The 15026-nt window shown below is 39.0% G+C and overlaps 2 protein-coding genes across 4 annotated transcripts; one reads left to right on the top strand and one right to left on the bottom strand.

Moving 5' to 3' along the window:
• Positions 1–243: 243 nt before the first annotated feature.
• slc25a47a (solute carrier family 25 member 47a) lies at positions 244–4506 on the bottom strand. Its single transcript, XM_040124440.1, has 6 exons — positions 4056–4506; positions 3038–3081; positions 2876–2947; positions 2351–2530; positions 1877–2141; positions 244–1589 (listed from the first exon to the last, which is right to left on the bottom strand). Exons 1-6 carry the CDS (start codon positions 4153–4155, stop codon positions 1276–1278), a joined length of 975 nt encoding a protein of 324 aa, XP_039980374.1. The 5' UTR covers positions 4156–4506; the 3' UTR covers positions 244–1275.
• A 202-nt stretch (positions 4507–4708) lies between these two features.
• slc25a29 (solute carrier family 25 member 29) lies at positions 4709–14539 on the top strand. 3 transcript variants are annotated; one of them, XM_040125611.1, is made up of 4 exons: positions 4709–5201; positions 9202–9245; positions 9601–9684; positions 11032–14539. In XM_040125611.1, the coding sequence occupies exons 1-4, from the start codon at positions 5174–5176 to the stop codon at positions 11800–11802; spliced, it is 927 nt and encodes a 308-aa protein (XP_039981545.1). In that variant the 5' UTR covers positions 4709–5173; the 3' UTR covers positions 11803–14539. The 3 variants fall into 3 exon arrangements, with proteins under 3 accessions (XP_039981545.1, XP_039981548.1, XP_039981546.1); XM_040125614.1 differs by lacking the exon at positions 4709–5201 and adding an exon at positions 6299–6325; XM_040125612.1 differs by lacking the exon at positions 4709–5201 and adding an exon at positions 6345–6375.
• The last annotated feature ends 487 nt before the right edge of the window (positions 14540–15026 follow it).

Here is a 15026-nt window from a genome sequence, read left to right as displayed (position 1 = left end):
TTAACTAATTGAAAATGTGCTATTATTAACTGTTGATCAACACTGAAGCCATAAAGGAGTTTTTTTTTAAGTAGGAAGCGATTTTTGGTGAGTAAGTCTTTTCTTGCTTACATCATGACATGGTTAGAGTTGCAAATACAACATTATCTTACCTAGCTTTCAGTTTTATGTCTCTATCAATTAATTATACATGTGTTGGATCAGCAGCACTCGAGCAGCAATAAAACAGAAATGAACACACCATTTAATTATTTGCTTGCTATACCCTTATTACGGAAGGCACAATAAAGATTTTGATCATAGTCATACACATAAATTACAAGAAATATCATTCACATATTTATCCCTGTCTGAAGAACCCTGATTTCATTGTGTCCCCTGACGTCTAAAACCAAACCTAGACCCTTGCTTTGTCTACACACATAAGAAGCAATAGTATTCTAGAAATAGATGAGAGCAAGAAGGTAAAAAAATAAGTGCCTAGATATGCTCCGTGCCTTTATTGTTGAGAACTTGTTTCGATGATTTCATTGTTGGTCACAACATCAGCTCCCTTTGTAGTCCCATATGCAGACTGTGATTTCTTAAAATGTAATTCTATTCATTAAAAAAATCCAGTTCATCAAGGTTTAAAATATTACAATATTATGTTTAAATCAGATTTTCCAGCTCTACCATTTCAGCACTGAGCTGGAGATGAGCATATTATTATGTCCACTACATAATAAAATGCAAAAATGCAGCATGGGCCTGGACGGGTATCATGCTTGCTAAATTGTGCGTACTGTAGCTCATTCATAAATTCTACATTCAAGGTCTTGAATGGTCTTGAGTAAGGTCAAACATAGCTAAAATTCTAGCAGTACTGCGGTTTCTTTGTTTGCTCCTTTTCTGGTGAAAAACGACACCAGTCATGCAGACAGTTTGTCTTGAGACAAAACAGAGTCAAAAAAAAGAATGGGTAACAATCTGGCCGGGGAGGCCCTCTAGTGGTCAGAAGGTTGCTGGTCCAGTCTCTGGTACCAACAAGTTACCCCTGAGCTGATAGGTTACATTCCCCTCACTAGTTTAATATTATATATTATATGTAACAGAAAGCATCAATGATATTTGTGGAAACAATCCTTCCTTAAAAATATTGCAATGCAACAGACATTTTTGTGCTAAATATCTTTGCTATATTGTATGTCCTTGTAAAAACAAATATAAGCATTAAAATCGGAGAGACAAGCTACATAACAGAATATGAGACACTAAGGCTGGAGGTAGTCAATACTATTCGAACCCTAACCGAGGCGGGTCAATGCTGTCTGGTCCGGCTCGGAGGAAACTGGTGAGAACCTCGTATGTAACAAACACTACCATGTTAACAGGGAATGCACGCAGACAGTTGATGCCTAAGCTCCTGAAGAAAACCCTGGCTCCTTCCACCCGCACTGTCTCAGTTATGCAGTGGAAAAACCCTTTGTATCGCTTCGTCTCCCGAGCTCCGTCCATCTGCAGACGGGCTTTGATCACGTCCATGGGTGTTCCTACAGTCCAGCCTGCCATTCCTGCTATTCCACCAGCCAGCATCACACCACTCCAATCTGGAGGAAATGAAAAGACACTGATGTTAGAGGGGATACATGGACTTTTAAAATTTGAACTTTTCTATTTAATCCCCAAGGAACTTATAACTTAATGGGGACTGAAGACTCTAAGCTGTAACTGAGAACATTAAGACGTACAAAAAGCTTGGTGCTGCCACTGATCAACATGCAAGAGGAGTCGGAGCTCGGAAATGTCACCCACTGAAGCAACTTACACCAAAAAAAAACCAAAAGAAAAAACTAAACAAAGAACCTGTTGGTAAATTGACGTAGACTTCACTCACCTGGTCTTTTCTTGCCACTGTCTGTTAGCCACTCACAGATAGTTGTATAAGTCAAAAAGTATGTGGCGTATGATGGCCCGTCTCTTAAAATAAGCGGCAGAGCTCCTCTGTAGAGCCCTGTGAAGCCCTCCTCTTTGATAATGCTCAGCAGACAGTGAACTGGACCATGGTACTTAGGTTTGGGCACGTTGATTCCTCCTCGCTTGGACTCTGTCTGACACTGCAGTCGTACTTTCACTATGTCACCTGGAGACATCACTGATATCTGTTGGAGGCAAATAAGGAGACTCTCAGATATCTCAAAGCCTGGGCAAATAAAGCAACAACTATCTGCAAGGATATACACATCTGGGAATTAGATGTAAAATTTATATTTGTGTGTTTTTTTGGTCTAATTTGCAGGTGGAATGAGGCACATAATTGAGGCACATGATTCAACACTTTTCAAGTCGTTTATAAAATTGTCTCCATTACCTGAGCAATACCCCCCGCCATACCCGACAGGAAGACTTCTAGTTTGGTGTTTGGACCACAACCACCGCCTCGTGCCTGGCTCAGACACTGCAGGCAGTTCCTGTATGTACCAAACACCACTGAGGAAGTCATAGAGATTGTGGTAACGGGTAAGGACATGCCTTTGAAGAAGCCGTGCACCTTATGACACAAATGAGAAAAACAAGTGAGACACGAAAAAAAAAAAAAAACACTGTGTCCTATTCCTAAACTCTCACTTCACTCATTTTTTTAGAAATTAAATTGGATTAACTTTTTATCTGAGGCTAACTGGCATTCAAGTCCAAATGCATGGTAATGATTCGCAGGTACTCTGAAAAATTTTTGTCTAGGGAAGTTATCGAAAATGTGTAGCTCATGACCTTTGACATTATTACCTAACCATGAGTGGTACATTTAGAAACAACCGTTGCGATTTTTAAGCAGGCCTCCAAAAAACCTCGTTCATAGACAGTATATCATGTAGACTACACCAGGTCCACTTACTCCTTCCTTTGAAAATGTTGCTGCAGCACACTGCCATATTCCAGTAAACTGTTTCTGGGTTTGGATCCGGACCTAGAAAGGTTAAGAATATGATGTAAAAATGATGTCTGTTTGTTATAATAATACTAATACTAAATAATAAATCCAATACTCTCCACTTACCTTCACAGTGTCTAGAGGGTAGCCCACTGCAACTCCACAAGCCCCTGTGCGTTTCCAGAGAAAAAGCAGCATCAAGGACACAGTCATGTTCTAGGTTTTGGGTTTTAACTGCAACTCTTTTAATGATGCGCAGCTGGCAGGAAAGTCAAATGTGAGGAATTATATCCTGCCAATTTTACTTGGCAGGATATAAATTTGAATGTCTTGACCAGTAGTCAGGCAAAATAAGCACATTAAGGACATGATTTCCAATTTTACTTATTTAAAAAATTTGAATGTCTTGACCAGTAGTCAGGCAAAATAAGCACATTTAGGACATGATTTCGTGCACAGTATGTGAGATGTAAATCTGTAATTGTTTTTGACGTTTTATGAACTGAAACATACATAAAAAATAATTAAGAGATTATCCAATGATGAAAATAACAGTAGCCATGGTATGGGTCTCAGCAAGCTGATCTGTTTATTACAGTTTTTCACATCCCATGACTTAGCAACGAACTTGACACATTCGGGTAATTACCAGTGAATTTAATGTCACCATATTTTTCAATTTTTTGCAATGTACTGTTCGTATCGGGTGTGTCCCTGAAGGCATTCTTCAAATCTCTCACAGTAAAATTATAAGATTAAACTTGTTGCGAGTTGAGATTAGCACAAGCAAACCTTTCAACCCCTTTCTCTCATTGAAATTATCGTTGTTATGAAACTTGTTCAGTGTACAAATGACAGGACTAATATGTAATTTTGGTTCACTACTGCTACTACAAACTAGTTAATACTTATGGTTAAATGAGCTTGGGCTCACAGATATAACATGTTTAAGAAAACAAGCAAAAATAGTTTTAAAAGACACATAAAAACTAACACAAAAGGTTAATCTAATCTTCTCACATGCTATCGTACAGTTATCGCACCATGTACATACAGTAGCTAACTTAGCTGTTTAGCAAACACTCCAGCCCCCTAAAGCTGACGTTAGATCAATGACTGGCTAGCTTAGCGTTGTAGCTGTTACCTGCAAAGGATCCAGACACAAAATCGGCGATATGCATCCTGTCAGATGGTGAATGGCCAATATACAGTTGTCTGATGTGAGCCCATTCTTCTTCTAGCATGTGCTACATAACCATAACCTTGACTGTGTTGCTATTACGTGACGTGACACTACTAGCCAAACAGCGTCGGCCGACAATACTGGTTCCGATTTTACCCGAAGATAGCGGAAAGCTGCACTGTATATACATGGGTATTTAGCTTAGAGAAAATTCAGTATATACAACAAAAATCACATGGAAGACAATAACTTTGATTTTTTCTAGTTATTTCATATTATAGTCTACACGATGAAAAAACATAATGCTACACATCATATGACATAATTTGTTGAGGCTGCACATTTATGAATAACACTTTAATATTTGTCCAGAAACTTATGAATATAAAATTTGTTAGTGACAATACTGTCTCTCTCTGCTGGCACGAGGATTTGTGGACAGTCTATTAGAAAGCAAAACATCACACGGCACTTGTGACGCAATTCAACATTGGGAGCCCTTGCGGTAGACAGCCAATGAATGACGAGGATTGTGCGCCGGAAGAGGGGTGTCGGCGTTATGTTTTAGCCCTGATTGGATAGAATCTCTACCCCGACGCCTGCAATGCCCGCCCCCATGTCAGTTGCTTCATGCGTGGCTAGCCTGCTGCTACAGAAATAAACCTCCTTGATACAGACAGCGGTGAAGGTGCCCCCACTGACTATAAACGCCACAGCGGTTCAGCGTTCACGGAGGTCGTGTAGGTGGACAGGAGAGCTTTATTCGAATAAACAGAGAACGAGCTAAATAACTGCTCAAAGAAAACCGAATTGTCAGCATTTGTAGATTGTCAGGTCTTAGAAGGGGAATCGTAACTAGCTAGCCAACACTAGCTAACATACAGGCTGTACGAAAGTGTCAGTTAGTCCGGTAGCTAGATTGAACAGCTAGGGACAGTTACTGTCAGGTGTACAACGAAGTGAACGGTTTCTGGAAAAAAAGCAAACAAACTAGGTTTCAAAGAGTCGTTGAGATCCCCTTAGTTTAGCGCTAGATAATATTTAGCCATTCCTCAGCTAGGTGACGTTGAAGAGCGGTGATGGACTTCGTTGCTGGATGCATCGGAGGTAAGTCAGAGGCAGCTGCACTTGTATCACCCACTTTAGTTATCGCTAGCTGGATGAGTACAGTTGACAAGGAGCCAACTTGATTTGCGATCTGATAGACTGACTTATCTGGGTAGAAATTCTCATTTTTAACGCTAGCACACCGAACCACGAAGGTGCCAAGCACCACCCGTACTAATTTGATGCAACTACATCTCAAGATAACAAATGCATTTTCGAAATTCCACCACAGGTCGGCACGCTAAAGACAAATCCAGTAAATTCGCTGGTTACATTTGAACCAGCGGCACACCTTGACACTGAATTAGTTGTAAATTCTGCGTTAGCTGCAGGGTCAGATTGATCATGATAATGGGAAATTCATTAGTGTCGTTATTTCCCCTATAGTGGTTTTGTGGTTGCTAAACAACTCAATACAGAAGGCTACGTTAAATGTGTTACCCTTTTTAAGAAGGGTTTAGTTTTACTAAACGAACGTACAAGGCCTGTTTCACAGAAGCACTTAACCACAAAGGGTGCTCCGGCTTTTTCATTTCTCCCTGGTGTCACTTGTACACCCTGAGGAGAATTGAAAAAATGAGGACACTACAGAAGTGCAACCTGAGCTTTCAAGCTAGGAATGGCTTGGCTCTTTAAAGTTTCCACACACCCCATAGGCTCATAGCATGAATCAGTACACACCCTGTCACAGACCAATCCCATGCTCTCTTTTCTTGACAGTGACTGACATGACAGACGTGTGGTTTCCCATCCTCTCACAGTGCGCTTGAGCTCAGGGAACCATGTACAGTCAAATTGGAAGCTGGTTGCTGCTGTTAAAGGATGGGCTAGTTTGTGCTTAGCTCAAAACTCAAAATGAGGAGGTTAGCTAAGTCCCATGGTTTTTGATACAACATTTTACATTTGCATTAACTTTAAGCTCACCTGCTCAGAGATTTGTTATTATAATTATGATGCAACACTCTCCTCTGCTTGTTTTTCCTGCTCTCAGATCATACCAGTACACTGAGGTCAATGACCGTGCATTGTGTCAAACACATGCCTGCTAGTGTTCTTTTCCTGGCTTTCAGCTGGGACTCACTCCGGATAGGCTCTTTTTACAAATGAATCATGTGACAAAGCAGGTGCTTATGTGGGATTAGCTTGCTGAGGTTTGTTTACTGTGGTGACCCAGGTATGCCTGTAACTTCAGGTCTATGTTTTTTTTTCAGTATTTTCTGTTTAATATTAGGCCTATTAATATGTTTCAACTCATAAAACAGTATAATTCTTTACCTGGCAGAACAACAGAACAATCAACAATAAACTGAAAATTTGACCGTTACGATCAACTACTTGTTTGTAAACTTGTGATGAGCATTTGTTACTGTTTTTGTCATGTTGGGGCCTAAAGGAATATGTATAAAAAACAATCATCAGGTTAATCATTATGTAAATAATTGTTAGTTGCAGCAATATTTTTTTTAAATTGTAGAAGTAGAAGATATGGGTGAAATCCTCTGTCCCTGCATATAATAACATTGATATACCATGATTAGGGAGGTTCCTATCAACTAATTTCTTTGTCAATTAGACGATCATTTAGATTTAGACTAGTCTGCTAGTCCAAAAGTCTGGGGTTAAACAATGTCCTATTGGTTTGCTGACTGTGGCTAACGTTAACAGTGCTAGCAACAGCAGCCTTTTTTCCTTGGAGGTTAACATCCACATACCTGTGCTGAATGTGGTCATGCATTGCTCCAGTCGAGTGGTTATATGCCAGTTTATTCTGACACACCCTACATACAACCTTATTTTATTTATCTAGATCAAAATACTGTCAAACCTCGCTGGTCAATATAAGTCAGCAAAGTAAATACATGACAAATCATGGTACTTCACAGTGATGGAGAAATCATATAAAATTGCAATTCTGCTGTAAAGCCTTTTTGCTTATTCATTAGAAGCTCTGCCAACAATGGTCAAACACAACTGCAGATATTAAAGACGTAGCTACCATAGTAAAAACGGTATGGCAGAATGTCTGAGGGTTAAGAAATATATGTTGTCCCATTGCCTGTAAAAACTAAATTATATTTTATGTGGCAGGATGGGATAGGTTAGAGGGCAGGTTTGTTATCTGGAATTTTAGTATAGATACTTCTTCAAGTGGTAGTTTCCCAAAGTAACATTAGGTTAAGTATTAATGTTGTTTGTGGTCAGTCTGGCAACTGTTGCTACGTTTCAAAATAGACTCAGGTGAGAAGCCCATACTGGCATCACAACATGGGCATGTGCTGCATAAGCCCAAATTATGTAACTTTCAAAGGGTCGCTAAAGAACGTTTTAGAGGGTGATGATGCCCAGTGAGCTGACCCTGGCTCAGCAAGGCAATGTTCCCTTGGAGGAAATGGCAGCATACTCTAAAGCCATTTTTACATATGAACTCTGGACATGTCCAGAGAATCAGGTCCAGACATGTCCAGAGTTGCCCTTTCACACATGCAGCACACAACTGGAGATTGTCCTTGTGAGACGTGTTCACATCTACTGGAAATACTCGGTTTGGTTTAGGTGAAGGGTGGTGCATGAGGCAGGATGGAAACGATATCAACACGCCCACTTGCTCGCTGTGAATTCTCCAGACAATTACCTGCTCTATTCACAAATTGGCTCATTACACAGACTTTGTACTAGGGAGCTAGCAGGGTAAAGTCTGTTTAATGTCCGGTTCAACTGATTTGGACATTTGCATTCACACACACAGCTCCTCCAGCTAATGTCTAGAAAAGTTCAGGGTAAAAACTGTAAAAACTAAAAGTACACAACAGTGCCAGCAGCAAGAGTTTTAGCCTTCAAAGAGTGGTCAAATAGGCCAGAGACTGATTTATTGAGTGTGATATGTCAGTGGGGCCCAGATTTAGAATATGAGCACCAGTTTTGAGAAGATTGGTGGCATGTGCACATTAACTGTCAGGGTAATGAAGATTCAGCGGAGGTTTGGAGTACAGCAGACTTATAATTTAATTGATCATACATGTACGAACAGAGACAAATGCTGAAAAGGCCAACTAGAGTGTGTGGCTTTGTTAGTTAGGCCGCATTCAGACGGACATGTGCCATGACTTAAAACAATGCAAGGGGCTGTGTTGGTGGGGGTGTGTTGTTCCATGTACCGTTTTTTGCCGCATTACGCAGTTTCATTCTGGATGCTTTTTGATCCAGTGATTGGCGTGGTGTGTGAGAAAGTAGGCAGGATTTGAAATGAGCTCTCAAGCTATTTCTTTCCTTACACAACAATTTCCGTCTTTTTTTCATATGTATAAACAAGTGCAAAACTATGAATGCTTCTCAGAAGAGACCATCTGGAGATGTGCATTGCTATCTCCTTGTTTAAATTATTATCAGGCCACGCCCTTTCCCATGACGGCAGAACAGCTGTAAGCACTTTTGCCTCCTGAAGTGGTTGGATGACAAGTCATATGAAATAGTTCTTCTCAAGTATGCCCTTGGCCTTTAGCATTTAAGTCAATAACCAGTAAAGTTAGTAACAGGAGAAGGACCGCAAGTTTCAGTATTTGTTGAAGGACCTTGGTACATGTCACATAAAAGTTGTATAAGTCTTGTTTTGTAAGAATGTGTTAAGTAATGTGGAAACAATTAGGGTACATGGTATTCTTGTTATATATTGTGACTGAGATAGACTTGGGTAAGTTAATTATTATTTATAATAATAATTAATTAATTTTATTTGTCAACTTTGAGTCTCATAACTTTTTACGAGTGAATTTTGGAGGGTGTATGAATAGGTTGATAATAAATTTATGTGAAATGGCATGTGATTATATTTGATACCAAAATGCAAATTATTGATTTGTAGAGTAAAAAAAACCCAAACATTTAATGTAGAATGAAATGCTTGTAATTAAGAGTGTTTATACACATGCATGCCTTCCTTGTGTACTGTTTTAACTGATGATTAATTATCGTTGTACATTGTATTTTTCGTCTTTGTCTTCAGGTGCTGCTGGAGTCTTGGTTGGACACCCATTTGACACAGTTAAGGTAGGAAATGTTTTTTTTAAATTAACAGTGAAATTACTGACATTTATAAAAAATAAAAATATAAACTTTAGAGGTCTTTGTAGATAATTATCTATGTTTGCATGCACCATTTAACATACAAGCAATTAAGTTTTTTAAACTTTTATTCATTTTTTCAGTACTTTTCATTTCCTAGAAACAGCACATTTATCTAATGCTTAGTCTTAAATGTTTGTAATTAAGTTATTTTTCATCAGGATACACTGTATGCAGCTATTTGACTTGAACATTGCTCATAATTTTTTAACTTGTTTCCCATGTTATACAGCAAGATGTTTGTTAGTTTTCCAGGATTTAAGTGTGTCTTCTTTTGCAGGTGAGACTGCAGGTCCAGAGTGTTGATAAGCCGCTGTATCGCGGGACCTTCCACTGTTTCCAGTCCATTATAAGGCAGGAGTCGGTACGTGGATTTATTCTCCATTCAAATCTAATGCTGACATTTTTATGCAGTATTAATACTGATACAATATTATGTTATGTCCTGGATGTTTGCACGGTGAACCTGGCTCTGATGTGTTTGAAAGTTCTTCGGTGTTTGGAGTAAAATTAAGTATTTTACTCCAAACACCGAAGAACGTATTTTTTCTGTATGTGGTTTCTTGCTGTATGTCATGTCCATTTCTGGGCTGTAAAACTGTGTGCCTGAGTTTGATTTGAAACTAACGAGAAAGTCCCCATGGCTGGATCTAAACAGCTGTTACGATCTGTGGTTTAAAGTCAGCGGGGTCAGAGCAGCCTGATAGAAATGTTATGTCAGACACTCTTGGTTTTATGACCAGATGGGGCACCTGAAGTTGGGAAGCCAAAGGGAAACTCCTGGTACTCTTGGTATAAGTGCTGTTCTGTTGAATCAGGTCAGAATTATTTGGTTTGTCTATTTCCAAACTTCATTCTTGTTTTCCCCTGTTGACCTAAATAATTTAGTTGTTTTTAAAATTATTTTTGGTGTAGTCATTGTGATATTTTTTTTTCCCCCTTACATCATCACTGTTTTCTTCCTAGAAATAAGGATAAGTATTTTCAGCCTGAGAAATAGCTTTAAAACGCAAACTTACATGATAGTATTTGTATTCAGAGCTTCTGAGTAACTCCCCTTGCAGATTACTCAAAATGCTGTGCCATTTTTGTGCAGAGAGAAAATGAAGGGGCACCTGTTTTCATGATCATTATTTAAGTAGCCTCAGGGTGTTTTGACACTTTTTCATTCATACTGCAGGGACTTTTATAACAGGAAGTATTATAGAGTGCCAGGTAGAGAAAAATGGTTGCCCTGAAAAAATGAAGTAATATGGTGCCTTTTACACCATAACAAATTATACTTTTAGGAGGAACTAGCCTGCTAGATAGGACATGCCTTTTTTGGACCTGCCAGGTCACACAAAGAAGAGGCTGGTATATATAGTGTATACAGCAGGAAAAAAAATGGATACAGTAATGACAGGACAGTTGCAAAATAGTTTCTTATTGTGATGAACCATGTGAGTGTTTTAGACATTCAGGAGGTATGCCTTGGCTAGGTTTTCTGGTCATGGAAGTTACTGGAGCTGGTTGTTCTGGGAATAATTCATGCGGTGCAACCAGATGTTTCCAATTATGAGCACAAAATGTGATAATGAAGAAAATTAATTAATGAATATAATTTTTGTTTATTGAAAAGGAAGATCAACCCCCGGGCGTTGCTGATTTCATTTTATAGTGATGTGTTAAAACACCTCGTCTAATGTTACTTCTCTGACCCTCTCTACAGGTATTTGGTTTGTATAAAGGCATTGGATCCCCTATGATGGGTCTTACATTCATCAATGCTATAGTGTTTGGGGTTCAGGGAAACACCATGCGTATGCTGGGACATGACACCCCCATGAACCAGTTCCTTGCTGGTGCAGCAGCAGGTACCATCCAATGTGTCATCTGCTGCCCCATGGAGCTGGCTAAAACCCGCATGCAAATGCAGGGTACTGGAGAGAAGAAATCCTCTAGGAAGATGTACAAGAACTCCCTGGACTGCTTGGCACGTATCTACAACCGGGAGGGTCTTTGGGGCGTAAACAGAGGCATGGTGACGACACTTATCCGCGAGACACCTGGCTTTGGAGTGTATTTCCTGGCCTACGACGTGCTGACGCGCAGCCTCGGCTGTGAGCCCGACGATCGTTACATGATCCCCAAACTGCTGTTCGCCGGGGGCATGGCTGGCATCGCCTCCTGGCTCTCCACCTATCCCGTGGATGTGATCAAATCGCGGCTCCAGGCAGATGGGGTGGGTGGAGTCAACCAGTACAGTAGCATCGCTGACTGTGTTCAACAGAGCGTAAGGAGAGAGGGCTACATGGTGTTCACACGAGGCCTCACCTCCACGCTGCTACGAGCCTTCCCTGTGAATGCAGCTACCTTTGCGACCGTCACCCTTGTCCTCATGTATGCTCGGGGGGTAGAGGAAGTGCCACAAGACTGTGAGCCGGCTCAGCCAAGCCACCACACACAGATACAGCAGCAGGCCCAACCCTCCAGCCTGTGACAGCACAGAGGTCGCACCCTCAACCTGGGCACTTTACAAGAGCATTGAAAGACAAAATATACATACGAACCCTTTATTACTGTATAACTTATTTTACATTAGACCAGTCATTCCTAGTTCTGAGTCAGAAAATACCTGATTTATATAAACGCTTATTTTTACTTTCATGTCAAAAAGAGTAAAAAGGAAAAACTTATTTATTTTTAGTAGTAATTTAAGTTGAGGTTTGCCTCTGAAGGTACAATCTTGTAAAGAGGATGGTGTTACCTCTAATAAGATGAGGAAAATTGAGATTTGAAATATGAGATTAGTGAAAGCTTTTAACTGCAGCTTTGATTAATATTCTCTCCACTGATTTAGACCTGTTACTGAGCCACAAAACTGTGTGGCTGGGTAGTGTTTACAGTGTAGACACTGAAAATTGATATCTCTATTAATAATATCTTGAAATGTGCAGTAGTTAACTGCACCTGTATATTATACTGATTTAAAGTAATTTTTTTTTATGTATGTTGGAAACAAGTTTCCTGCCTTATAATATGAAAACTTTTATTTTATGTAAGAAGCTGAAGCACCTGTTTGTACCTGAACTGTATCCTCTGAAGAGCCAAGCAAGTGAGAGAGAAGGAATGTAGCATGTGATAAGGTGCAGACCTCATCACTTCTGTCTGCTTTTAAACCAAAAAACATTGCGACTATAATCCAATCATCACTAATGCACTGTTAGTCCATACAGCCCGTTAATACCCATTGTGCACAAAAATCAACTGGTCTGAAGGGCTCTTCAGGGACTGAATGCAAAGTGTTTGTGTGTGAATCAGGATTGTAGGTGGCATTATTTTTATGTTATGTTACATTTATTATTTGATTTGTTTGGCATGTTGTGTTTTACCAAATAATGTGAAGTTTTATCTTTGTAACTTTACTGCTTAAGACCTAATCCAGAAGTAGAACATGGCCCCGCACGTGGCATCATACTCGTCCCACTATTGTATTTTACTATCAAATTGCATTTTATTTTATTTTTGTAAATGTTAAAACTAAATGGGAGTTTTGAATGTATTTTAAAGCAGTACATGATGCGGTTATTGCAGGGTCAGAACTTTGTGCTAAGAGTGCCCTTCTAGGTTCTATTAATTTTTTTTTTAAGTATTTATGACGACCCTCATTCGTTTACCTCTTGTCAAATATCGATGTGAAGATGCGGCCGTTGTTCCCCACCGTCAACTGTAGGTGATTTTGGGGCAGTTAACATCTGAGCATTAGATCTTTTGGGTACTATACGATCTGCAGTATGAGAAGAAGTTTCAACAAATAACAAAAACAAACTATGTTTTAAAAAATAAGATCAGCGTTCGAGGGGTGAAAGTTTGAGATGTTAAAAACTGATTCTTTGACAAATCCTCTAAAAATTTCCCTTAAAAGTAAAAATGCCCTTTGAAAAAAGTTCATTTCTTACTTTGGGTAACTATTCATTGAGACAAAATGCCTAAATTATATTATGTATCCCTGTGGAAGAATTGTGTACCAATAGTTAATATACTGTAGCTAACCATCTGGATTGGGGCTTTGATGAGACTTGCATTAGTGAAATAATGTACAGGCATTATTAATGAGTGGGAATTGTCTGCTTTCTGCACGTGTGTGGTCAGTATCATATGATTTTGTCTGTATTTTCTCTCTGTAAAGCAATCAAAGTTTCTCCCCAGCACATACACTAATGTCAGTTCCAATCAAAGTAGCAAGTCATCAGCTCATCTGATAATCTGCTCTGGCTAAAGCTGAAAAACTAACAACGAATCAAACTACGATTACTGCCTTCATTTCTGTATGAAGGGTATTATCTGTGAAAGGTTGTTAAAGAGCAGGAAGTCACAGATGCGCTAAAACCTTTAGAATGCTGAATGTAAAAAACCTGTATTCACTCACAGGTGTTCCGACAAACTCCAGAGTTGGAGGACAAACTAGTTTCTGGGAATCCTGTTGTTTAAATTTAAATGTTACTAGTTTGAATTGTTCGGTAATGCTGAGACACTTTAAATCTCAAAGGCTGTATTGCGGTTTGATGGTGGATGATGATGACAAAAAATGAGAGTTGAGAAGATTGCAAAGGGGTGGCATGTATGTAAAAGCTGCTTGTGTCATTAACTCCATTTCTTAAACAGTGACTCTTGGCTAGATAGTATATTACTAAATCTGCCATTTAACAGCTAATATTAAATCCAGCTGATGTGAAAGTTGCAATATGTACAGGATGTAACCGTATTAATGTGTGATTGTTTTTGAGGTGAGTGATAATGTAAATATATATATATATATGTGTATATATATATATACACACACACACACACATATTTTTCAGTCTAAAGTAGTTGTGTGGTTTTTCCTGAATGTCTTGAGTTTAAGCAGTTTTTAAAGCGTCAAGAGGTTGTAACTGAAAAACTGAGACGTGATATTTTTGTAACATAGGCATACATAACCTATTTGTTGTCAAAGAAGATCTGTACAAATGGGTAAATAAAAAGTGATTCAGCAGCCATTTGTTTCTTTTTAATGCAGACTTGTACCAGAACGATACATTTCACATTCAGGGTTATTGTAATCACACAATATGTTGTTCATGTGGGCTATGACGGTCTGCATAATTAACAAATGATTGTATTCATGCACCTGTCACAATCTCCTTTTGATGGTGAAAAGCATCGACACATTAGCCTTAATCAGGTTTTATTGTTTACTGCTACACATGGAAGCTGTGCACCATTAAATGGAAAAAACTTCATATTTGTACATTTATGCAGATGCAATACACAGAAATGATGTCAGATATGAAGTCAGTGTCACAATAAATGACCATCTAAAGTTTTTTTTCTAGTGTACTAAAGGTCACCTGTCACATTTATTTTTTTACAAATGTCACAAGAGGCAAAAGTTTTTGCTCTGTAAATATATATATATATATATCATGTTGCATGTTCTTATCAATAGTAGACTATAAATCACCCTCGCTGTAAAATCACCCTCTGGAGTCTGGCAGAGTATACTGAATTAAAATGAAAACAGAATAACTTCTTTAGATTTTGTAAGCTGCATTTGGAGAAAAAGTGCGTTTAAACTAAACTTAGGTTACGTTACAAGTGCAGCAGTGAGAGGAATCGTGGGTTTAATACTCTGAAAAGACCTCAGCTCGATAGAAATCTTGTTAAGACTTAGTTTGTCAGCAC

Source organism: Xiphias gladius, chromosome 4 (genome assembly GCF_016859285.1).
Source record: "Xiphias gladius isolate SHS-SW01 ecotype Sanya breed wild chromosome 4, ASM1685928v1, whole genome shotgun sequence".
NCBI classification, from domain to species: Eukaryota; Metazoa; Chordata; class Actinopteri; order Istiophoriformes; family Xiphiidae; genus Xiphias; species Xiphias gladius.
This window is presented reverse-complemented; position numbering and strand designations above follow the sequence as displayed.